General features: G+C 46.5%; 1 protein-coding gene across 9 annotated transcripts in view; it reads right to left on the bottom strand.

Moving 5' to 3' along the window:
• The window catches only part of ZNF385A (zinc finger protein 385A), a 182,469-nt gene that overhangs the window by 44,079 nt on the left and 112,715 nt on the right, over nucleotides 1-25,675 (bottom strand). The window contains exon 1 of one of the 9 annotated variants that reach the window (XM_088661287.1): nucleotides 22,711-22,875. The exons of 6 other annotated variants lie outside the window; for them this stretch is intronic. Coding sequence is in view for 1 of the 3 variants with exons in the window: in XM_088661286.1 (XP_088517412.1) it covers nucleotides 17,210-17,224 (15 nt within the window). In the remaining 2 variants the exon portion in view is untranslated. Of the gene's footprint in view, nucleotides 1-17,209; nucleotides 17,440-22,710; nucleotides 22,876-25,675 lie in introns of those variants that run through there. 2 more of the 9 variants (XM_035099973.3, XM_088661286.1) reach the window with 2 other exon arrangements.

Genomic DNA, 25,675 nt, shown 5'->3' with positions numbered 1-25,675 from the left:
GGACAACTCAATTATTGTGCAGAGGCACAAAGACTGTAAACTCATTGAAAAACTGTATGAGTGTACAACTAAACTATTTGTACACGCAGGTACATGGATCGTACACTCGTGGAATGCAACTTGTGTCCCCTGCCCTTTCGATTTTTTTTTTGGTCCTGCCTTTCCTCCATTAACCATTTATTATTGTTGTTTTTCCCATGGCAAATTAATGTCAGGTTTCATTGTGAATAGAATCCGCTAACTTCTCCTAGCAGAAGCTAAACCTGGCTAATTACAAATCCAGAGCCAAAATAATTCGCCCTCCTGCCTCAACTGTCTCCCTCCCCACTTCCCCACGTTTTTCTAGTAATTTGGATCAAATTTATGGGGTGCTGTTATGTTGTGTATGACCCAATTGCACAAATTCCATTTCTTATTAGGGAGAAGGCGGCACAATAACCTAAGGTGTGCTAATCCAGGAAAAGGAAGCATGTATGTATTGAAAGCGTGCAAAGATTTGTCCTGGGACTACGAGTAGCAAAAATTAAAATTAAATGAAAATGCAATAGAAATACTGATCTAGAATAAATCCTTGCTCATGGTTTGTGGATAAATGTTTGGATGCACTATGGTAACAGCAATGAAGAGCTGGAAACAAGAGGCTTATTCAGACATTACTTGACGTCAGGGATTCGGGGGAAATTATTCTATTCCGGATCAGGTCTCAGGTTTGGAGCTTCCTCCCCCTGCCTCTCTGCCTGATCTTGAGCAGAAGGTAACTAATGAACAGGGGAAACGCAGTGGTGATTTAAAAGTTAAATGCAGGATCTCGCTGACCCAATGAGATGGATCTTGCTTTCCTTGTGGGTTTCAAAAGTTCATTTTCTGTCTAAAATGAGGGGGGATGAAGGAGAGAGCATGCAAGTCCCAGGTCCATACCCAAGCCAAGTAATATATGAATAGCTGCAAAGAAACAGCTTTCATTAGTTTGTTCAGCTTTAGACTTTCTGCAGTTGACACACCAAGACGGATATAGCCATTTTCTATTTGTGTGAAACTATTTAAAAAGAGGATTCTAGTAATGAGTAATTGCAACAAGCCCAGCCCTGACATGACCCAAGTTCAGGATGCTTACATGCAAAAGAAATTCGTTGAGACCTAGCAGTTGTTTGAACTCGTTGAACTCTGTTATATACTGCTGTGGAATTATTTTAGCATTTCATTGCTTATAAATATCTCAATAATAATAATAATAATAATAATAATAATAATAATAATAATTTTATTATTTATACCCCATACATCTGGCTGGGTTTCCCCAGCCACTCTGAGGAATACAAATAAACAAACATACAGACTTCTATTTCTATTTAGGATCTCAGTGTGGAAAAAGATTCCACACTGACCAAAAAGGATTTGGGAGGAAAGATGACAATTTAGTGCTTTAAAGCTGGGTTTTGCCAGTCTGTTACAGAAAAAAATCTTTGACTTAATCTTTGGTTGACTGAAAATATTGTTGGTTAAGGATACCCCAGTTCACCATTTGCCAGCCTGGTGCCCTTCATGTGCTTTGGACTACAACTCCCATCAGACCCTCGGGGGGGGGGGCAGCTGAATTTTGGCCTTGCAGAGAGCACCACTGAAATTTGAAGGCCCAAAGTCTGCCCCTGACTGCATGCCCTGTTGACTTTTTCCATCACCCCTGAATTTGTTTAGCCCTCTTCCAATGCCAGTTCCACGATTCTTTTCAGTCCAAGTGGCAGAGAGTTCCACCGGCCAGTTCTACGTGTACAAAATTACTGCTTTACATGCATACACACCCTGTATTGTTTTTATGGTACACATGTATCAATTTAAATCTGCAGCATGTTTGTGTCAATTCACTTTCTACTAGGATTGTGTGAAAGGTTACAACATTGCTTAACACCATCTTCACTAGGTAGATCTCAGGGATATTATTCAGGAGGCACACTGGACCAGTGCGAATGACCCAAGCTCTCTCCTTCTCAAGTAGCTTGGTCTTATGTAGCATCTTGCCAAGAAATGAAATAAAATTTAACAACATAGATGTGTGATGAAATGGCCAGCCACACTCTTCTGAAGAGAACCAAGTACAGGCAATTCTCGTGTTACCCGGGGGTTCTGTTCCAAACTTGCACATGTGTTGGCTGAGCACATGTAAGCCCACCCCTTTTCATAAAGTCTTTACAACATTTGGGGCTACTTCTAGGTTTTGCACTGTGCAATTCGGATGCACCAAAATCCAAAATCCAAAATCGGATGCACCAAAAGGGGCGGGGGGCATCCATGGTAAGACTGGAGATGACCTCTAAACCCCATCCAGTGCTATTTTCTAGAAAAAGAGGTGCCAGAACTTACCACGAACACCTCCCTTGTTCTTTTATCATGGCAATGGTGTCCACCTGAGCAGTGCCAGAACTAAGTTCCAGTGAGTCCCGGCTGAAAAAAAGCCCTGCCAATAACCCTCCATTTAACTAACAATTAAATCAGGTACTGGGTTTATTTCTGGTGGCTACACATTTTTTTGTGTTACAAAAATTCAATATAAAGTTGGGGCGGGCGGGCAGGTAGGAAACTAAGCACTGAAAAATAGAATAATTTTTTTTTAAAGAAAGGTTCTATTGCTTTTGTCTCCTCCTTCACTCTAATTTAGTTTCAATAAATCTGTGAGCCCTCCAAATGTTGCTGGTCGACATTTCCACCCTACCTGACCATTGGCCGTGCTAATCGGGGCTGATGGGAGTTGGATTCAGGAGGGCCACCCCTTCCTAGTCCCTGCTGCAACTGCTTTCTCATAGGAAACAGAACATGAGCTAAAGCGCACCCAACCATTTGTGAAATCAAAGCAACGTACGTCAGTGCATGTGGAAGGTGACTCTGGTCACGGTGGAGAACGGCCAAACCAGGCTGTCTCATGGGGTGCCGGAAAATTCCTACCCTTCCCAAAAGCTGTCAAGTGACAGAAAAGCCACCAGATGGGATGAGCAGAATGGGTGCATGGCCAAGCCTTGTGGGCCTTTCCAGGCATTTGGGTAGGGAGGCAAGAATTTCCCAGCCTCTTAGGAGAGGAGCCGCCCTGCTCTGAAGACACATGTCAGAAAGAACAAGACAGAGAGAGTGCACTGTTCCCAGCCCAGCCAGTAACAGAGCCTGGGGCTTTGCATAAACTGGAATCCCTTCACACGCCTCCACAGGAACAGGGAAGATAGAGAAAGGGCGAGGCAGCTGTTTAAACAGCTCCCACTTCATTGCACACTTGGCCAGGACTTTTTGAGATTCACAGGGGGATGTGGAGTGGGGGAGACGCTTACAAGCGGCTGGAAATGGTTTGCAGCCTCTGTTTTCTCTCTTGGACAAACGCAGCATCTTCCCAGATGCTTAACAACTGAGATGCAAGGCACTCACCAAACTGGAGCATTTTAGACTGCAGGGGCATATCCCTGTCCCTACCCAAGCATTGAAAACTGGCCTGTTAGAGGAAAGGATTGAACCTGCGATGCTCTGTGCATTGCTAGTTTTCTGTGTTCGGCGAGTTTCCTCCCCTCCCTGCACCCCATAAGAATAAGCATTCAAACATGTTCATTCACACCTCCCACCTGCTGTCTGAAATGGTACAATTCAGCAAGAGCTGTGCCGTGCAATTATCCTGGCCGTGTAACTAACCTCTTACAGACCCAGGACAAGCATGGTCTTTTTGTGGGGCTCTAAACCTGAATTCCAATATAGTCAGGAATTTGTGGGTGCTTTACTCTGCTTGCACCTTGCAAACAGAGCTAGACAAGCTTCAGGCGGCTACTATTTTCTACTCTGACAATGAATGGTTCTTCTGAATCGGAGGGCTCTCTCACCCATGCCATCCCAGACTGTTTAAACAATACCCACCTAAGCCTTTAAAGCATTTAATGTGAAATGCTCTGTGTGACATGCTTTTCAATGCACACACACTCTTGCCTGCAACTAAGCCGATGCTCTTCCAAACTGGTACTCCACCTGCACAGTCCCACCTGACCGAAATACCACTCTCTCAACATCTATGTTGCACAGAACACAAGAGAAGAAGAAAGAAAGAGGGAGGAAGCACCTGAGGCCACAGAGTATTTCCAGTCTGAAATGAACCTAACCGGCAGCAATTCTTCAGGATCTCAGACAGAATTCTTTCCCAACTCTACTTGCTTGCGAGCTATTAACTGGAGTCACCAAGGACTAAAACAGGGTAGGGAAACTGGATTTCACTAATGGGATTTGCACCTGCCTAGTCATCTGCCATCATTATGATATCAGTTGTTGACTTCAAAGAGGCCCCCTTCTCAGTGCTGATCAGCTGATGGACGAGAGAGGGATGAGAGAGGGATGAGGAGCTGAGCAGCCCATCGTTGCCATGTTTTTACTGTTCCACACTTGACATCACATATATATCAGGTGTTGGACAGGTGGGTGTGATTAGGTGAAACAGCCTGGAGATACCCATCACTGGAATAAACCAATATTCTTTGCACATGCAAAGCATGCACTATGCCACAGAGCTATGGGACTTGTTGCTTGTTATATGGAGAAAAAAACCCTTTCTACAATAACTCTGTAAATTGAGCATCCTTATTTGGCTGTCATTTTAGATACTGGGCATGGTGCTTCCGATATCCATAGTCAGAAGGGCACCAAACAAGGAACACAACAAGCTGTTGCTTGAACATACCCTAAGGAGTTGAAGCAGTTTAGAAGAAAAGTTTAATTGAGGACGGAGTCACACACACACACAACTTGATTCGTCACTCAATTACTCATTGCTAAACGTGTAAACTGCTTCCACTTCGAAGATGGTACATATGAAAAGTTATGTTTGTGGTATTTGAACTTGGGTGACCCACCTTAACATATATGGTTGCAGACTCATTGTGCAACCATCATCATATATGTGCGAATTCGCCCAAAGGGGGAACTTGAAAGAGGTTTTAAGAACAAACACACACATGCGGTAACAGAGTCACTGCCCCTCAACACACTGACTTAGCTCGGACAATCAGTTCTTGAAAAACACACCCTTTGCAGTCATTGCACTCCTCCCTCTGAACAAACTAGGAAACCAAAGCTGACCATAGCTTCCCATTGTCTGAACCAAGAATTGATGGGTTTGCAGCTTTCAGAGCTTGGCTTGCAGATCTTGAGTTGTCTGGATGCCATTAACCATAGTTTCCCAGTTCAGATGTAAGAGGAAGCTATGGTTCACTGACTTCCTGGTTTGCTTAGGATGGCTGCTCACATGAAGGGAGGAGAGGTGGCTGTACGGGAGCCGTGTGTAGCTACACAGAGCTCATGATTATCCTGACTCTGTAAGACAGAAATTGATGGTTCAAATGCAGCCTTATAGGATCGTAGAATTCAAAGTGTTGGTGCTGACCTTTAAAGCCCTAAACGGCCTCGGTCCTGTATACCTGAAGGAGCGTCTCCACCCCCATTGTTCAGCCCGGACACTGAGATCCAGCGCCGAGGGCCTTCTGGTGGTTCCCTCACTGCGAGAAGCAAAGCTACAGGGAACCAGGCAGAGGGCCTTCTCGGTAGTGGCGCCCGCCCTGTGGAACGCCCTCCCAACAGAGGTCAAGGAGATAAACAACTACCTGGCATTTAGAAAACACCTAAAGGCAGCCCTGTTTAGGGAAGTTTTTAATCTGTGATATTTTAATGTATTTTGTTGTTTGTTGGAAGCCGCCCAGAGTGGCCGGGGAAACCCAGCCAGATGGGCGGGGTATAAATAAATAAATAAATAAATAAATAATTGTAGAGTTGGAAGAGACCCTGAGGATCAACTAGTCTAACCCCATGCAATGCAGGGATATGCAATTGTCCCATACAGGGATCGAACCTGAAACCTTGGCATAAACAGCACCACACTGCTGAAACCAACTTGACTGGCATGCAATTCAGGACAAGAAGCACAACCCACATTTAACTTATGCTATCTAAGCAGTTCTGTGAGTTTTAAGCAGTTTAATTTAGAGATCAACTTAAAGTTATCAGTGGGGCTGCACAGAGAGAGTACATGTGCAGTTTCTGAAGATTATTATTATTATTATTTTGCCAAGCTGTCTCTACATTGGTACCTCGGTTTATGAACACAATTGGTTCCGGAAGTCTGTTCATAAACTGAAGCGTTCATAAACTGAAGCGAACTTTCCCATTGAAAGTAATGGAAGGTGGATTAATCTGTTCCAGATGGGTCCGCGGCGTTCGTAAACCAAAAATTCGTAAACCAAGGTGTTCATAAACCGAGGTTCCACTGTATTGTAATAAGAGAGTGAAAAGCAGGAAACTTTTAAAGATGGAAAACTTTCTCAATGATGGGCAGCTGTGTTTGCTCACGCTGAATTTTCTTAAAAGAGGGCAATTTTTTTTTTAATCTAATGTGCAAGTTATCTTGAACTTCCTTTTAACGATTCGAAAGGTGAAGAGAATATTTCTGAGTTTACCCAGTTTTCATTAATTAATCAGCAGAGTGACAGATGGTTTATCAACTAAACCTTTCCTAACTGCTACAGGGTGCTAAGAAGGCCACTGGCATAGATGGATTCTAAAATGAATTAAGCCAAATCCTCCACTGAGTTATCTGCTGCAAGCTATTAACCACAATTGTTCAGAGGCTGGGAGACAAAACAACCCCTATATAAAAACACCCCCAATGAACATGCTTTTGCAAAGAAGACACTGAGATGATACAAAATGCAATCCATCATTGCTATCAAGGGAGGAGAGGGTGTTTGTGCGTGAGAGAAAATGCAAGGTCAGCTCACGGAGGAGAGAGAGAGGGGGCTCATAGGACCGAACTGCCACTGCAGTCAGCGCCACGCTGCAAAGGTGTTATTGATCCCTTTGCAGTGAAGCCACTGAAGAAGTGGGACGTTGCAAGGATTAATTATGGGGTAGCAGTTGCCTGGCTACTACTGTTTAGCACTGTAGTCAACTTCAGCAGCATGATAGGTGCTGTTCCGAACAAGAAAGCGGCCAGACCCAGAGACCCTACAATTTACATTGCAAAGGTTGAGGTGGAGGGGAGCTGGGGTCCATAACACGTGGAGGGCTACTCTAAGAAGATAAACGCATGCACACGCGCACACACACACACACGCACACACGTTCTCAGGTGAAGATATATATACCATTTTAATGAGTGGTAAGTGTGGTTTGATTGCATTTTCTCCTGCAAGAGGAGAAGGAAGGAAGGGAGGGAGGGAGGGAGGGAGGGACAGTTTGAAAAAGAATAGAGAGAACCATATTTGGAACTGTTCTTCTGGGTTTTTTGTAAGGTGAAGGATGTAAGTACATATACATCAACGAGCTTGTTCCTCTTTAAAAAAATCATTTTAAATAAGTGAGACATCCCTCCTGATGCATAAGGAGAGGGCTGACTCCTTCACCGATCCAGTGATTGCTGTGCTGATGTGCAGGCTTGTATTGCCAATATTACAGGCAGGCTCACCGCTATGAACACTCCAGAAAATACACCTGTCTTCACCCAAAAGAATCTACCCAGACAAATGTTCACACCATAGGACATAAACCCAAACAAACAGCAAATCATAGTCCCGCGTGTATCTTGGTGGCTCCCCTCTTTTTGGTGCAGAGAACACATGCCTTTTGAGGGTGAAAACAGACACGGATCACAGACACAGGAATCTGTGATCAATTCTCCTGGCTTTTTAAAGCAGGGCCTTGTTTTGATTGGAGCAGTGGCATTTGGGAGGAGGCATTCAATTAACTAACCCTCCCTCTTGAACTGGGGAGGGTATATTTAATTCTTTCCTTCCGCTGCCATGTTTCCCAACTGAAATTGTTGGTGGAAAAAGACAGGCACCTGTGTTTCCCCCTCCAGCAGGGAGCTTTGGAAAGAGGGTGGGGAGATGATTTAGACAGAGAAAATTGTGGAAGAAATCCTGAATTCAGCACCCTAAAACTCTTTATGCATGGGAAAAACATGAAGTTTCTAGCCTTTAGACTGACTCTCTCTCACACACAACAACAACAACAACAAAACAACAACAACCACTATGGGGCTGCCCTGATCAAAATCAGATTCCTGGTGGTTGGCCTATTAATAAAAAAGCTGGGAGATTGGATTGCAGATCTCCCACATCACGCCTGTTTTGGCCCTGAGCCAGATGGATTGTGACCTGGAAGTCATGGGATAGCAAACCAAGGTAGCTGGTTCTCCAAGGTCACCCAGGGTGACGGCTACAGTCATGGCAAGGGCCGAGGATTCTCGTACGTCTGCCACAGATCTACTTCTAGAAAGAACCCAGGAGTGCATAGTTTGAGACAAGCTGGCCCCTGCCTCTGCCAGCCGAGGCATGCTGGCAACTTCCCAGGCCCTGTCACTCTACCTGTTAACATTTCCACTGCCTTTGCCCAGCGTGTAATAGACACCAGTGCTCCTCAAGGCTGCCGAGAGTGTCATCATGCCCTCTCTCTCTCTCTTTCTCTCACCAAGAGAGATGGGGAAAGGGTTCTTGTTTTAGACACTGACCTCCACTGGTTATATGCAAGTTGTAGATGCTTCTCCACAACAGGCAGCCGGCCCAAAATGATGGAGAGGGAACTAGAACCAGGAAATCGCAATATCTCGCATGTTCGCAGGAGGCATGCGTATGCACAGAATTAGGGAGCCAGCAATTCAGTATCCAGAAACTTAAATTTTCATGAATTGAAAATGTCTAGCCCTTAGGGGATGAGTCGAAGAGCTCAAATGCCTTCAGTCGATGTGTGATATACAGTGTAGAAGGGGACAGAAGGTAACTGAGAATGGAGGATGTTTTAAACAAAAGTTGGGAGGAAGATAGAACTTGCCTTTTCACAGTAGGCTAGCTGAGACTTTCTAGAGGGCCAAAATAGAGCGGCAGTTGGAAGTTAAGCACTGCTCACTTCCATTTATTCCAAAGGGACTGTTTAAGCACCTGTGAAATCTCTGTGACTTAAAAGGGTTTTATTTTCCATGGTTACTGATCTAAAGGTTTAAATTCATATTCTTTGGCCCATTTCATGTGATGTTTTAAAAACTGCATTATGCGGCCCAAAGTTCCCACCCAGCCTTGCTTGATAAACCATAGGATTAAAGCTGGTCATTTGACTGGTCAAATTAAGCACCCAAACATTCCAAGTATTAATTTGTTAAAACTATTCTATTAATTTGTTAAAACTCCTGTTCAATCACAGACACACAAATTAGTCAACCATTGTACTGAAGCAGTGAAATCAGATTCCCAACAACTGTAATTATTACTTTTCATAACACTGTTATACAAAGTTAAATGAATGCAAATGACCAAGGAATTTCAACAATTCCTCCTGGCTTTTATCCCAGAACCCCAGAGACTGCATAAACAGTTACAGGGGAAAAAAATTAAAAATTAAATCAAACCCTGTACACATAACAACTGCGAAGAGACCAGGATCCAACTGTAAGGTGTGTGTGTACAATCATTGTAGTAGTGCAGGCCGTGTGTCTAAATAAATGTGCACCCTGATTCTTGCACCACTGGGAAACTTCACTGGGTAAGCGCATTGCCCAGCTTTTCGCCATCAGATGACATCACAATGCAATTGCAAATTAGGATACCAGCAGCTCCAAAACAACCCAGAAATGGAACTCAAAGAAGGTCTATGCAGTTCAGAGCAGGCTTGCATCTCGATGACTGTGAGGGACTCCAAGGCCAGAAAACACCCCATTCACTTTATCCCATTTAACTGAACAGCTCTTATTGGGTGCAGGAATGAAATGTGGCACTAGGGGACAGTGAGCCACAAAATATACCTTCTGCCTCTAAAATCAGCCCCTCTATATGCCCCCCCTATACTCCATATACCCTTCATTATGACATCCTTTCTTCTACCTCTTTCGCACAGCAATGCCTCACTCTGCACACATTAGGGTGTTTCAGATTGGTGTTTATTGTGGGATCTGCTCGTGCGTCCAATTTTTTTGCAGCATCCATACGGTACAAAGTCATCAGCATCAAAACGACAGCCTGTATTTCCACCCCATTTAATCTGGATTTACTCTCTCTGCAGAAAACCTGATGTTTTTTTTAAAAAAAAACCACACACCCCAAAACGGAACGAAAACCTTTTGCAATGACCCGATTGTGATATTAAGCACCCATCTGGAATCATTCGGTCACTGGGAGTGAGTGGCTTGCTCCTTCCTTCTGGCTTCCCATATTTCCCAAGGGGGGGGGTATGGGTGGAGTGAAGTGGGGGCCAGAAAACCCTATTACAAGGTATGTCCCACAGAGGACCTTACAGTCTGCAAACTGTACTGCAAAAAATAACACTCTGAAGATCCTGGGCCCTAGGCAAATTAGACTGGCCTCGACCAGAGTCAGGGCCTTTTCGGCCATGGCCCCGGCCTGGTGGAACGCTGTCCCACAAAAGACCAGGGCCCTGTGGGATTTGACAACTTTCCACAGGGCCTGCAAGACAGAGCTGTTCTTCCAGGCCTCTGTCCAGGGTGTGGGCCTGACCTATTTTCCTTTCTTTAAGAACAAGTACAGTGGTGCGATCCATTCCGCGGCGCTCTTCGTAAGTCGAAGTCTTCGGTTGTCGAAGCGCCCGTTTTGCACATGCGCGAAGCGCGATTTTGCGCTTTGGTGCATGCACAGAACGCGCACACAGCGAAAAGACTTCCGCGGTTGTCGACTTCGTAAGTCGAGTCATTCGGATGTTGAGGTACCACTGTACGAAGGAAGCCTCCCAGCCTGTTCACAGGTCCTTATATGATCAGTGAAAACAGTTGGTCCTGGCAAAGTACTAACCACTCTCAATCTTAACCTGATAACTGCCATTTGTCCAGATTTTAATTTGTCTGAATTAATTTTAAGATGTATTTTAATTAATTGATGCCCTTTTTGTATGTATACTGTGTTATTTATATGATGTTAGCCACTCTGAGCCTGGCTCCAGCTGGGGAGGGCGGGGTACAAATAAATTATTATTATTATTATTATTATTATTATTATTATTATTATTATTATTACCAAGTGACCATGCTGATCTTCCTCCCCAAACTCATTGTGGCAACCCCAACTGCCCTGACACCTCTCCTCATAAGCTCATATTGTATATTCATGAATATGTTTTGCACATTACGGTGAACATATGTGCTAAGGGTGGTAGGGAGGGTTGCACATGTCACCCCCTCCCAGGTTTCATGTACTCAACTTAGCTGATGTATACCGGTATAAGATCTACACAGGGGGCGGGGGGGTTGGAGCAAAAGTTACACCTGCATCTACTAGCACATTTCCAGCTAATTTGTATTAGATCAGCTAGGATTTCGAACTCCTAATGGCTTAACAAAAGCATCAAGAAAAAGCCTCCCCCAGGCCGGCTCCTAAATTAAGCTGCTGAAATCTAGGAAGGTTGGATTCCCAGGCTGAGCATGTGCTCAGAGCAACATGTCCTGCAATTCCGTGCCCATCTTTCCTAAGCCACTATTTTGCCCTTGGCTCCAGCCAGTGGACCTCAGCGATCTAAAGGTAAAAGGGCCCCTGACCATCAGGTCCAGTCGTGTCCGACTCTGGGGTTGCGGCGCTCATCTCGCTCTATAGGCCGAGGGAGCCGGCGTTTGTCCGCAGACAGCTTCCGGGTCATGTGGCCAGCATGACAAAGCTGCTTCTGGCGAACCAGAGCAGCGCACGGAAACGCCGTTTACCTTCCCGCCGGAGCGGTCCCTATTTATCTACTTGCACTTTGATGTGCTTTCGAACTGCTCGGTGGGCAGGAGCTGGGACCGAGCAACGGGAGCTCACCCCGTTGCAGGGATTCGAACCGCCGACCTTCTGATCAGCAAGCCCTAGACTCTGTGGTTTAACCCACAGCGCCACCTGGCCACTATTTTGCCGTTGGCTCCAGCAATCTATCTAGCCAATAAAAACAAAGCTATTCCACCAAGCACAAGGCTGTCTACCTCTGATCTACGAACATGGAGTGTATTATTTCTGAGCAATGGAGAAGCCTGGTTTTCCTGAACCCCTGGCTGCACAGCAGGGTTGTACATACACATGTGTGGAGGCCAGGACTGGAAACAGCACATGTGATCATGTGCATTCACGCATTCTATGTAAGATGTGAGAAAAGCTGTACAGAACTCACCACCCCACCCCACACCACCCCCACGTTTTACTCCAACATGTCCTTCCTCCACACAGCAACCAGGCCAAGGACCATATTCCTGCTCAGTGTCTTTCTGGAACTTGCAAGATGCAGACTCAATTCCCATTACGGAACATGGAAATTGCGCGGCGTGACAAGTTTGCTGCTGGTTCCCTGGCTGATTGTGTCAAGGGTGCTCAGCCAATGTTGCAATTCATAGCAAATCTCGGGGAAAGGGACATCTGAACTTTGTATATCTATTATGCATATTTGCATTATTTTCTATCCTCCCCTAATAATCTGTTTTTTCTTTTGCATATATCCCAGTTTGGGCAAAACTAATGGAAAAGCAATTCTCCAGAATCCTGTGAGATGAAGGGGAGATTAAAAGTGTAATGCATACATGGGTAAAAAAAGAGTAAAGGACCCCTGACAGTTAAATCCAGTTGCGAACAACTCTGGGGTTGCTCATACTTGCGTACATATACATATATTTTAAAGCACATGAGCACAGCCATAAGGATTAGAAATCTACTAAAAAAACCAGTTTGAAGTTTTCATGAAACTGATTTCTGCAAACACCACCACTTTCTGTGCATTTTCTTCATGTCCTTGGAATGCCAAGTGGTGATCAGCCTATATTGGCCAGAAGATTGCTAAGATTGGCTAGTTTGACATTATTGGTTTCCATATGTATGCAATGGGACGCAGGTGGCGCTGTGGGTTAAACCACAGAGTCTAGAGCTTGCCGATCAGAAGGTCGGCAGTTTGAATCCCTGCGACGGGGTGAGCTCCCGTTGCTCGGTTCCAGCTCCTGCTAACCTAGCAGTTCGAAAGCACCTCAAAGTGCAAGTAGATAAATAGGTACCGCTACAGCGGGAAGGTAAACGGCGTTTCCATGTGCTGCTCTGGTTCGCCAGAAGTGGCTTTGTCATGCTGGCCACATGACCTGGAAGCTGTACGCCGGCTCCCTTGGCCAATAATGCGAGATGAGCGCCGCAACCCCAGAGTCGGTCACGACTGGACCTAATGGTCAAGGGTCCCTTTACCTTTATGTATGCAATAGCGTAAGAACAGTCTGTTGGGTCAGGCCAGTGGCCCATCAACTCCAGCATCTTGTCCTCACAGCTGTCAAGCAGATGCCCCTATGGGAAGCGCACAAGCAAAACTTGGGCACAACAACACTATCCCCTCCTGTGGTTTCCAGTATTTTCTTCTGTCTGTTCTGAATCCTCCACATTCAGGTTCACTGGATGTTCCTTAGATCTCATGGTATAAGAGATAAATTTCCCTATCCACTTTCTCTACACTGTGCATAATTTATACATCGCTTGCCTTTTCTCTAAACTAAAACGCCCCAAAGGTTGCAACCTTCCCTCATAAGGAAAGGCTCCATTCCCTTGATGATTTTGGTTGCCCATTTATCTTCTTCTATTCTTTTCTTTTTTGGGGGTTCTGGCTTGAATATGACCCCAACTTTATTGGTTACAGTATTGGTTATCAACCTTTTCCCAACAGCCTTTCAAGGTGAGGAGACTAGATATGCTGTAAGCCGCCCAGAGTGGCTGCGGAAACCCAGCCAGATGGGCGGGGTATAACTAATAAAATTATTATTATTATTACACAGGATTCCACATGTGGCTACGCCATAATTTGCATAAGGACGTTATATCAGTCTGAGAATGGCAAGACGGTATCACCGGTAATCAATCTATCAGGGATTGAGGGACTATTGCATTCCTTGTCGGCACTCCACCTCAGACTTGGAAGCTGTTAAATATTGACGGCACACTCCAGAAAGCATGCAGACAAGTTCCCTTCTAAGGGGGCTTCTTTTATCTAATTCACTGGGAACAAGGTGTGAACAGACCAAATCTTTGAAGTAGAGAAGAAGCTAAGGTGCTCTCTGGTGAGGAAGCAGTTTTCAGCAGACTGTGTGTTTATAAAGAGATATGATGATGAGTTGAATGCTTTTGGTCACCCCGTGCCAAAGCAATGATATGGGGCCACAGGTCAGATTTCTAGGGCAGTTTTCAATGAAAAATGGGCAAATGCAAAACTGTAGCAGGAGGGAGTCCTGGCCTATTCTAACAGTTACGACTCCAGATGTTGTTGAACTCCAAGACCCATCAGCCCTAGTGATGATGCAAGTGGCAGGGATGTTGGGTCACAATCCAGCAACATTTGGAGGGCTACAAATTTCCCATATCTGAGCTACATAAATTATTTTGGACTGGATTTAAAACTCTCATGGATTACTTGTTCTGTGAAGATGTTATAGTATACAGCAAGAAACCCCTAGAGCAGTGATGGCCAAACAATTCCCGTCATCCCTGACCACTGGTCCTGTTAGCTAGGGATGATGGGAGGTGTAGTCCCAAAACAGCTGGAGGGCCAAGTTTGGCCATATGACTGCCCTACAGGATGTGACAAAAGCATCTTCAATTGCCTTCAGAGCAATTTGGGGTGAGTAAGAGTATTCATCTAAACTTTAAGTGACACAATGAAAGTCTTGTGGCATCTTAAATACAGTGGTACCTCGGTTTATGAACACAATTGGTTCCGGAAGTCTGTTCATAAACTGAAGCGTTCATAAACTGAAGCAAACTTTCCTATTGAAAGTAATGGAAAGTGAATTAATCCGTTTCAGATGGGTCCGCGGCGTTCGTAAACCGAAAATTCATAAACCAAGGTTCCACTGTACTAGCAATACTTATTTTGCCAACAGCTTCCACGGACTGGAGTCCACACTTCATCATTCAGCATTTGCTGAAGTCCACAAAAGCTGGTGTCATTGTAAATTAGTTTGTCTTTAAGGTGCCACAATTCCCCTTGGTTTGTGCTGCAACGGATTCAAGGTTGACCCTCTGGAAGCCGTTTGAAGGGTTGGCAGTTAAAAGGGGCTTACAGTCTGCTTTTACAGCCCAAGCCAGCATGGCCAATGGTCAGGGATGATGGAACTTGTAGTCCAGCAATATCTGGAAGGTGTTAGGTTAGGGAAGGCTGTTTTAGCAAGAAGATATCACAACTTCGGGGCAAAAGGTTGGATGGGATGAGCCAGCAGTTCTCATTGCTATGTTCTAACTGCAAAAAATGGAACAAGCTGCTTCACATAGTTCTGGTCTGGAACCTCCTTTGGGGGACGTTTTTAAGAGAAGGATGAGCAAGCTACTGCTGCTCTCAGAGACAGCTTTAAAAACTAAACAACCTTAGCTGTTGCACAGAGTTGGACTTTGTGGTTAACATCTAAAAACAGGAGAGTTACGTTGCTTGGCAGCCATGACTTCTGACCTGAAAGGCTGACTTCTGGAGTGTCAGGTACAATGCAGCCCAAGTGGCGCTTTAGTGCCATGATAAGCAAGGGTATCTGGGTGGCACTGGCAACCAGTGCTAAACAAATTAAGAGTTTCCACTATATGTAAGGGGGGGCACTCTAATGTACCTTTCCCACTTGGTGTTGAAGGATTTTCTTTTTTAGTTCCGGCGGACTTCACCGAGTTGCTCTATTGTGGAGAAAAGGCACCCTTCACATGCTCAGAAGCACTGTTGTTACTTTGCATGTTCCAAAGCTAAATGCTGATTGCAACATAAAGGCAATCAGGTTAAATTTAGATTTAGGTTGGACTAGAATAGGGGTGGGGAGGCTTTTGGCTCCTGCCTCCCATTGGCCCCCAGCCAGCATGGCCAATGGTCAGGGATGATGCAAGTTGTGAGTCTGAAGGGCCACACATTCCTGGTCCCTTAGAAACGTTCTTTCTAAATCTTAAAATGCTCAAGCTGTAACAAATTATTATATCTACTGAAAAGGATCCAGCCACAGAAAACAAAAGCAAACGATCCCCCTATCCCAGTCCTTCCAACAATGTCCCCATATAGTGCAGGGCCTTGGAATAGTTGCAAGTCAGCAAGACAAGACTGCAATTGCAGGGTACAATGGTGATTTTTTCCCCCCAACTGGATTGAGCTGGCAGGCTGCCTATCACAGCAGCACACTGAGCCAGGAAGGTCAGAGAGCTGAAACTCTGCACAACCCCCTTTCCTCCAAAAGCAAGTTTGCAAACCTGCAATTGGCTTGGCCTGGCTGAGCTCTTCTTCCAGGATCTGCCTTGCTCCAAGGACACTTCAAGCCTTATTATGTCCCCCACTGGCGCAACTGCACAGAGCACTTCGAGTGGGGAAACCAAGGCACAGCAGCTGCTCCTGGTTCCCCTGTGGCAGAGAAAGGTTGGGATACTGGAGTCACTGCCCGCTGCACACTTCTTTAACCCAACATGCCTCCATCCCTGCATTGGCTCTGGTAGTTAATCCCCTGACTCAAATAGAAGCCAACATGCAAGCACAGCATACTCTCAAAGTCAGGAGGAACTGATTTCTCTGAAGCCCCATTTTGAGAAGAGAGGCAGAGAAAGAGAGAGAGAGCACACTAAAAGCCCTAACTTTCACCCCCAACAACAGAGGCCACCTTTAAAGCCCATCACTGTGTAGGCTACTTTCTCCCTCCTCGCCTACAGATTGCAAACAGGGGAGGATGGGGAGGCAAGGAATGTGAATTAATGGGAATTAACCAAAGGGAGCCCCTTACAGACTTTGTAACAGAGTTTACTTTTCTGTTTCATGCAGTTTGTTCTCAGATTGCAGCCTGTGAAGGACGGATAGGACATCGTATAATAATATGCTACCACCACTATCACCAAGGAGCAATTGCTGGGGAGAAAACACAGGAATTTTGACACCTAGACTAGAATCTCCCTACCCCCAAAAAGCCAACCTCTGAATATCAGTTACGAGGAATCACTAGTGGGGCACTGCTGTTGGCTTGCTTACCATCTTCCCAAAGGCATCTAGCCGGCCACTGCGAGAACAGAACCCAGAACTCCTTGTATGCTACTGGAGTAACAGCCCACTCCCAGGAATGCAGAATGGATCTGGAGTTCTCAAAAAATGCCCACCACCCTGCATGAACTCCACTTCCAAATAGCCTTTTAAACTGCCTGACACCCTTCCAGGCAGCGGAAACTGACCACACCACCCACCCTCCCTGTCCAACCATTCAGAAGACGCTTCGGTGCCCTACCTTCCATTCATCCATCTTCCTGCCTGCCCCCAAAATGTTTGCTTTTCAAGCCAGCTTTGCAGTGCTGTACAAAGGACAGGCAGCGGCAGCAGTTCTCTGCAAACCTGACGCTCCCCACTCCGGGGTCCATAAACCCGGGGGCATGAGCACAGGCGTCGGCTTCATTCAAACACTGCTTTAGCAGGAGCCAGGCAAAGCGAGAGGCTTCTGTGAACTCTGGGATTTGGAATGGCCAGCACAATCAATTTGGCAGGGAGCAAAGCTAGCCTGGGGGACAGTTCCCAGGGACTCCCGCCTGCTTCTCTTTGATACTCTGCTGTGAAAGCAAGTAGCATGTTCTCTTACTAAACGTACACGTGTACACACACACACACACAGCCTGGAGAGCTCCTCGCCAGAAGCAGCTGCATGCCCAACAGCTCCTTGTTGTGAAAGAAGATTTTCCAGGCAGGGAAGCATGTCTCATTATTAGATGCCTCTGGGCTCCCCAAACTTTGCAAGATGACCCTAGGAGAGCTGGCAGCCAGCAATCTCCCGCCTCACTCCTTCCCAAATCTTATCCCCTGTCGTGACAAGAGAGCAAGCAAGGATGGCGATTGTCTCAGTCTGCCTGCGCTTGGGTGCAGGCAGCCTGCGGTATCTATTCTGGAGCACGGAGCTGGCACCCGCTGGGTGGGGATGTAACTACATCTTGTCATGACATCCAACAAGCAGAAACCCCGCGTTCAGCAGATAACAGCTCAAAATAATACCCAAGCCATAAATAGCCCCTGTGGTCTTAGCATCTGACCCTGTGGGCAGCCCGGGACAAGAGGTACAGACTTTTTCTTTCTTTCTTTCACTTTTTCTTTTTTAAACCTTCCTGGACTTGAGAAAGGAACAGGTCCCTGGGGTGGTGAACCTGTGACTGAGCTGTGACACTTCAAAACGCAGGTGACAGAATGTCTCTTGCATTGGAAAAAAATTTAGTCCCAGCACATAGTAAAGTAGCATGTCAGGGAAAAGGGGTGGCTAGAGCCCTGCTCCGCAGTATGCTAGCTTTCTATCGTGCAGGAAAAGATTGATGGCACAATCTTTCCCTGCACGATAGAAACAATCCCTGCACAATCTGATGTTGGGAAAGATTGAGGGTACAAGGAGAAGGGGACGACAGAGGACAAGATGGTTGGACAGTGTTCTCGAAGCTACGAACATGAGTTTGACCAAACTGCGGGAGGCAGTGGAAGACTGGTGTGCTTTGGTCCATGGGGTCACAAAGAGTCGGACACGACTAAATGACTAAACAACAAATCATGCAGGGGTGTGTGTGTGTGTGTGTGTAGAGGAAATCAGTCATGTGAGCCTTTTCCTGTAGCTTGAAGTGGTACAGCCCATATACACATAGTTTTTACTAAGGTTATCAGCCAAATCACAGGTGCACACCTCACTCCAGTCAACCCCAGGAATTATGCCTCCATTTTCAGGGAGAAGGGGGAATTTCCACCACAAAGGTATGATATTCATATATATATATATATATATATATATATATATATATATATATATATATGGGCACCCAAGCTCCTCCGTGTTCCCAAACCGCCACGATCTGCTTTTCCAACATCATCCTTTGAGCATTCTCACACCAGTTTCACAACATGTCCCGCCTGAATACTCAGTGTACCTTCTAGAACTAAAAGACTTGATGCACAAGGAAAACAGTGTAAGGGAGGCTTTTAAAAAGACAGGGTGGAGATGACAAAATAGTGGCATTCTGCAGCCTGGGAACTTGAATTCCCAGCTTCGACAAGGAGCAAAACCTCGTAGGGAGCATCTATCACAGAAATAGGTTAATAGATTGGGAATTGAGAGTCTATTACTAGGTGAAGACCAGGGTTTGTGTTCTAAAGGCTTCTGAGTATTTACTGTGTATACCTAAGAGAAAGCAAGGGGGAGACAGGTTTAAAGCTGGTTGTCTCATTTTCAGTTTTGGGAGAGGTGTAGTACCCAGTGGGAAATAAGCTTCTGCAAACTTCTGAATGCCAAAGCGCACTTCTACAATGCCAAGCTTTACTTGGAATATATGTAGGAGCAGGAACTACCCATTCTCAAAGGAGCTCACCCTCTTGTGTTCTCGTCCAAGTCACTGTTGTGAGCTTGCCTTCTGGATGAAAAGTGGAGTGCCCAGAGCAGTGACTCATACAGAGAGCTGCAACATATACTTTACTCCGAAGGCGAAAAGCTGCTGTAGTTCTAGCACAAGAGATCTGATCACTCCCTAAGCAGAGAAGCAACAGCATCCCTGCCCCTCTCAACAGAGTCTGACTCGGAGGAATAAGGTCAGAGCAATAGATCGTGCTGAGATGCAGCAGCCTCCTCAACTCAGAAATAATTCTCAAATAAATTTATCACTGGGCACAATTTAGGAATTACTAGATGTGGGTGGGTGTCTAGAGAGCCAGGGCTCCTGGGAAGTATTGGGTGGGGCAAACCAGGATTCCTTGGTTCTGCCTTTAAATATGGAAAATATTTTGACATTTGACATCCTTCCGCAGGGCCTGCAAGATGGAGCTGTTCCACCAGGCCTTTGGTCAGGGTTCAATATGACTCATTTTCTCTTTGTATAAGAACAAGCATGAAGGAGGTTTCCCAGCCCGCTCACAGGTCCTTATAGGAGGACAGTTGGTCCTGGCAAGTATTAATGGCTTTCAGTTTTAACCTGAGGATTGTCATTTGTCCAGTTTTAACTTTAACTTTAATTTATTTGAATTAATTTTGGGATGCATTTTAATCAATCAATTGCTTGTTTTTATGCATATTGTATTATTTATATGATGTTAGCCGCTCTGAGCCCGACTCCGGCCAGGGAGGGCGGAGTACGAATAAATTTATATTTATTGTTGTTATTATTATTATTATTATTATTGGAATCTACTCCTGGGATGTATGGCCTAGCCTGGGAGCCAGACTCCCCTTGCCTTGAGAAATAACAAATCTCTATCAGTGACTCTAGCACTACAAGAGTGAGATAAGGAAGGGAAGTCAAGACTCTTTGGCTCGATTATGCAAACCTTTCCAGGAGAAAATGAAACAGGCTCCATACAGGTTGTAAAGGTTAGAAGTCAAGTTCCCTAAGTTTTTACCCCTGCCTCTAGACCAGGCACCCCCAAACTGCGGCCCTCCAGATGTTTTGGCCTACAACTCCCATGATCCCTAGCTAACAGGACCAGTGGCCGGGGAAGATGGGAATTGTAGTCCAAAACATCTGGAGGGCCGAAGTTTGGGGGTGCCTGCTCTAGACAGTGCCATTTTCTTTCTCTCTCTCCTCTCTCTCTGCTGCCTGGCCAGAGCATCATTTAAAATGCCAGGAATGAAAATGAACCAGAATTGGCAGGCCGGGGGGGGGGGGAGGAATCAAGCATCAATGAAGAATAGTGGCAGGAAAGCCAGCTGCCACCTGAAAGGCTCAGAAGAGGGGCAGGGAATGTGCGACAGTTCCTGGGAAAGGGGATGAAAGGATGACAAAAGGCCTTCAGGACAGGAGATCCAGGGCCCAGAGCAAAAGCTGCCAAGGCCATCCCTGCTAACCATGCCTCTGCTTCAGCACCCTGTGTGCAAAACCACAATTGGAAGACGACCGGGGGCGGGGGTTGTTCTTAGTAAGCAGGGCTGTTGGGGTCTCACAGCTCATCAGCCACTAAGGCTGTGTACACGTTAACATCTTAAAATGCAGCTAGGTTATCCTTTTTCTAAATTTGGATCCCAAATTAGGTTGCAGGGGGCTGCAGTGCATCAAATCACACTACTTCATAAAAACCAATGGGATAGAAAAGGATTGTGGCTAATGTCCTGCAGAGACTGCGTCCCAAACAAGCTGTGGGAGAGCTCGGGTTGGAGAGGGAACAGGAGAGCGTAAACAGCCTAAGTTGGATCATGGAGGTTGTAACCTAGGATCTGCATGTGTTCTGTGCACAACATTTTGATTATTGGCTGTTTGGCACAGCTCCAGCCAGTGAAACAGAAGGGGAAGAGGAGTCAGGCCATCACTGGGATTGAGCATAAATAAAGACACCTGTTTTGCTTTGGAAGCCAGGCCCAAAATACTGCAGCTGAGGGATGGGGAGAGATAATTCACAAGAGCACCCACAGCCCAAATGCTTTGACTGGAGTCAGAGTCAAACTCAAGAGACGTGCGGCTCTTACTATCCTCCCTGTTTCAAAAGATCTGCTGCCGCCACCCTGCAAATATATTATCCAGGATGTAGTAGGGCTTTTTGCAGGTGTATGCCACAACTCGTCACTGGTGCAATATTAGCGGTGGTTTTATACTGGACCACCTACAAATTATTCTGCTTTATTGGTTGTTCCCTGATGCTTTCCTAATGTTTTTGCATGTTTGCCACCCGGAGCGGCAGTTGCACTGCAGTGCTACAGGGGGGGGGGGTGCAAAAGAAACCCGGATCATTAGTAGTATAGAAAGTTACAGGGTTTCTGCTGGATGTTACACGAGGTGCAGTGATTGGAAAGAGAGCAGCATGTCCACCCTGGAACCTTTGCAGGCTCAAACAGTTTGGAAACAGAGATGGGACGCGTTACTGCCCCATACCATCAGGAGCACAGATCACCATGAACACACAATAAAAATGACATGTGGAGGGGCCCTCGAATGCTGAAACTCCAGACTGCCGCCAGTTATCTCCGGAGGGAGGCAATAGTGTATTATGTGGCAGAGGACCAAGAGGCTCTTGGGCTGTAACCCCAAACCCTGGGAAGGTACGGGCAGGGAACGTGGCTAGCTCAGCTGGTTAAAGATGGTGCTGATAATGGCAAGGTTGCAGGTTTGATCCCCATGTGGAATATTCCATGGGGATCATATTCCTGCATTGCAGGGGGTTGGACTAGATGATCCTCAGGCTCCCTTCCAACTCTACAATTCTATGATCCTAAGTAGGCTCTCCAAATATTGCTGGACTGCAAAACCCACCAACCCTGGCCACCGGTTCACATCTGGAGGGCGACAAGTGCTTCAACCCAGGCTGAGACTAGATTAAAAAAAAACCCGGGGTGGCAAAACTGGGTCAAATGGATTTCAACAGATAACTAGCTACCCAGGAGACCCTTCCCTGCTCAGAATGAAGCAATGCTACCTAGTGGGTAGAGCACCCCCTGGTTCTCTCCCCCCCCCCCCGCAAGGCAGTGATCTGAGGGTCCTTTTACCTGACTGTGGAGGGAGGAAAAATCCCAAGAGAAAATGGAGACCTTCCTCTGTAGAGGGATGGTGATTAGATGTTGGGGGGGGGGGTTACAATACGGCTTCCCCCTGTCGAGGAAAGCAACGGAGGGAGGCAAGAGGTGGGGGGAACGGAGTCAACGCAAGCTGCTAGAACAGACTCCGGAGTGAAGAGGCGCCGAGAGGCTGGCGGTGTTTTTGTATTTCCAGGGAAGCGGTGCAGCTGAATGGACCAGAATGCGCGCAGTGGGGGGGAGTAACTTATACCGTAGCCCCCGCCGCCACCACCTACCTACCTCTAGAAGCCCCTCTCCCCCGCACTTCGGATCTCTCGCGCCGCACACACACACACCGCCGCTTAATCCGCATCAGAGCAGGCGCCTCTCTTACCCCGTGCAGCTTCAGTGCGCGCTGCCCGCAGCGGCCGAATCCCCCGGCGCATCCCGGCAGCCAGCGGAGAGAGTGTGAGCCGGGCGCCCGCCTCCTTTCCCCGGCTGGGGAGGAGCGACCGAAGGGGACACCCTCCTTCCCTCCCCCGGGCCGGACAAGCCCTGCCGCCTCGAGAGCCGGCCGGCGACGGCTGCAAAAAAGACGGAAGGGGAGAATGAATGGGACCCCCGTCGCCCCGGCTAATCCTGCAGGCGCTAGAAGGGGGCGCCCTTGGTAATTCTCCCCTTCTCAATCTCCTTCCCTCGGAATCGCCAGGTGATCTATTAGTGATCTCCTCTTCCAACTCCACTAGGCAGGAACTGCTTTGAACCAAGCTATCAGCCCCTAGACCCTATCTGCAGCGCTATGGAAGACAGGAGTGTTTCTAGGAGAGTGCAGAGCGCACTTCCGACCGCCCTGCCCCGGACAAGGGGCAGCTCTGATCAAATGGGGTTAATTCAACTTCTGAGCAGGCATGCATAGCAGGCAAGTGACTGGAAACAAAGCAGTGTGCCCTCCCCAAAACCTTTGCAGGTGCAAATGATATCGAATGCAGGATTGTGTGTAACTGCCCCCCCCCCATCACAAGCACAAATCATAATGAATGCTTTCAGTTTCAACTTGTAGGGTGCTGGGGGGCGGGGGGCATGTGCCTCAGACAAGCAGTAATACTTTGGGGATTTGGAATTCCTAAAAGGACTGGCCCTGCACAGATACATTGCTTCCCTTCTCCTTGTGACTAGCTTGAGACCGTGGAGGTAAGAAAGCGTTTTTGGTTACCGATTCCCCAACTGCAATCTGAAGAAGTATACGAACCATTAGCAGGTCTACTACCTCTACTGCTGTCTGAATATAAAAGTCCACTCTGGGCGGCTTCCAACAAAACACCAAAATACAGAAATCCATCAAACATTAAAAGCTTCCCTAAACAGGGCTGCCTTAAGATGCCTTCTAAAGGTCTGGTAATTGTTGTTCTCTTTGACTTCTGGTGGGAGGGCATTCCACAGGGTGGGTGCCACTACCGAGAAGGCCCTCTGCCTGGTTCCCTGTAACTTATATATATTTGCAGCCCGTTTTCACTGTGGGGTTATTAGAGGCATGCCAATTTCATTCTCAGGCAGGAATTTAGGACAAACAGGAAGCCCGGCAGGGTGGGCGCCTTCAGCCTAATTTCATGTGACACTGAACCCGACGGCACGTGGACAGCTAGCAGGAGAGAAAACAGTACAAAAGGGGGTGGAGAGAGAAGCAAAGGGGGGCACCCAACTCACGTTTGTCTCTCTCTCTACTCACCACAGGCTCTGGCAGCCCTCAAAGGATTACCTTGGAGGGAATGTGGGCCTCAAGAGGGGGAAAAAAGTAAAGTTTTTCCACCCCTGAGTTAAATTCTGACCTCTCGCAGTGAAGAGTCAAGCTCTTAATAATTGAGGTCTTAAGTGGCCTACTTAACACACTAAAGGAAACAGCAGGCAGGTGTGGTTTTCTGCATCAGGTGCACACATGGCATCCCCTATAAAACCTGTGAAAGTCTTAGTCATCTTTAGGAGGACTGTACGGATATGCCATGGGGACCCCCAAGTGTATGTGTGGTTTAAATACAAAGGGGGGAGGAGGCTCCCCTCCTTTAACAGCACAGCATGGGCCAAATGGGTGATGGGTTGTATTTCTGGATTTCATGCAGGATACGGCATTTGTGCCTTTAAGGATAGAGGTATCCGGAGTGTAAAGTTACCAGTGCTGCTACTTTTCCAGTTTCAGTCCCGGTGCTGCAGTGACAAGGGAAGCGGCCCTTGCAAGAATCCTCTCTTGCAAGCATTTCTTTAAAACCAGAGGTATAGGAAATCTGGATATCACAACCCGATTCTTCAGAAGGAGGAGGAAAATGTAAGCCTTTGGAAGCTCAGGGGTGGGGGAAGAATGTCAGAACAGGCCAAAGCTCAAGAAGAATAGAATGGCCAGAGATACTTGGTATTGTTCTTGATGGCTTATCTGATTTTAAAGACATGGCAATTGTATATCATGCAAGCTTTGGATCTGCTCTGGATTCAGTTTAGCCCTTAGCCTGAATTCCTTTAAAACCAAGTGCTTTAGGGGACAGCTAGATGGGCTGGGCTGGGCAGAGACAGGCTAGCTTTCTGCAGATTTTCTATGGCATCATCAACCTGGTGTAGGGGAAGGCGATGGGGATGAGCAATGTTTGAAAGGGGAAGCAAGATTGTAAGTAGGAATGTTATCCCACACATTTAAAGCCAGGCCAAATGGTCGAATCTGGATTTCAAAAGGTGGGTTCCCACATTCCGGTTTGTAATTTTAGGCCGCCCACCCACCCAAAAGCCCATCATGCCAGCTCAATTACAGTAAAACATGGCTGGAAATAATGCGGAAAAATTCCATGTAGCACTAAGGAGATTGTTCTATCAGCACAAGCTTTTCTGCTTGCCTGATGCAAGCTTACTCTCCAGGTGGCACAAGGTAGGTCAGTGCATCTGACTGTTAACCAGAAGGTCAGTGGTTCGGGCCCAGGCCTGGGGCAGGATTCCTGTATTGAAGGGGGTTGAACTAGAGGTCCTCCAGGACTCGTCCAACTCTAGAAAGATTCTTTTGTGAGATATTTGATGGGAAGCAGTTCACAAACAAAAGTAAATAAAGTCGAAAAATAAACCATCAACAATCCATCTTAGCAAAGTGACAAGAGTAACAATGTGGAGGTGTTTTGTTGGATTGTTTCCTTGACGTGGGTGGGGGAGCTCAGTTTGCAATTGGGAGATCCTGGGTTCAAATCCGTGCAGAACACAAAGCAGCAGCCTCAACCTGACATACCTCTCAAG

Source organism: Zootoca vivipara, chromosome 2 (assembly GCF_965207765.1).
Source record: "Zootoca vivipara chromosome 2, rZooViv2.hap1.1, whole genome shotgun sequence".
In the NCBI taxonomy this organism is placed as follows: domain Eukaryota; kingdom Metazoa; phylum Chordata; class Lepidosauria; order Squamata; family Lacertidae; genus Zootoca; species Zootoca vivipara.
This window is presented reverse-complemented; position numbering and strand designations above follow the sequence as displayed.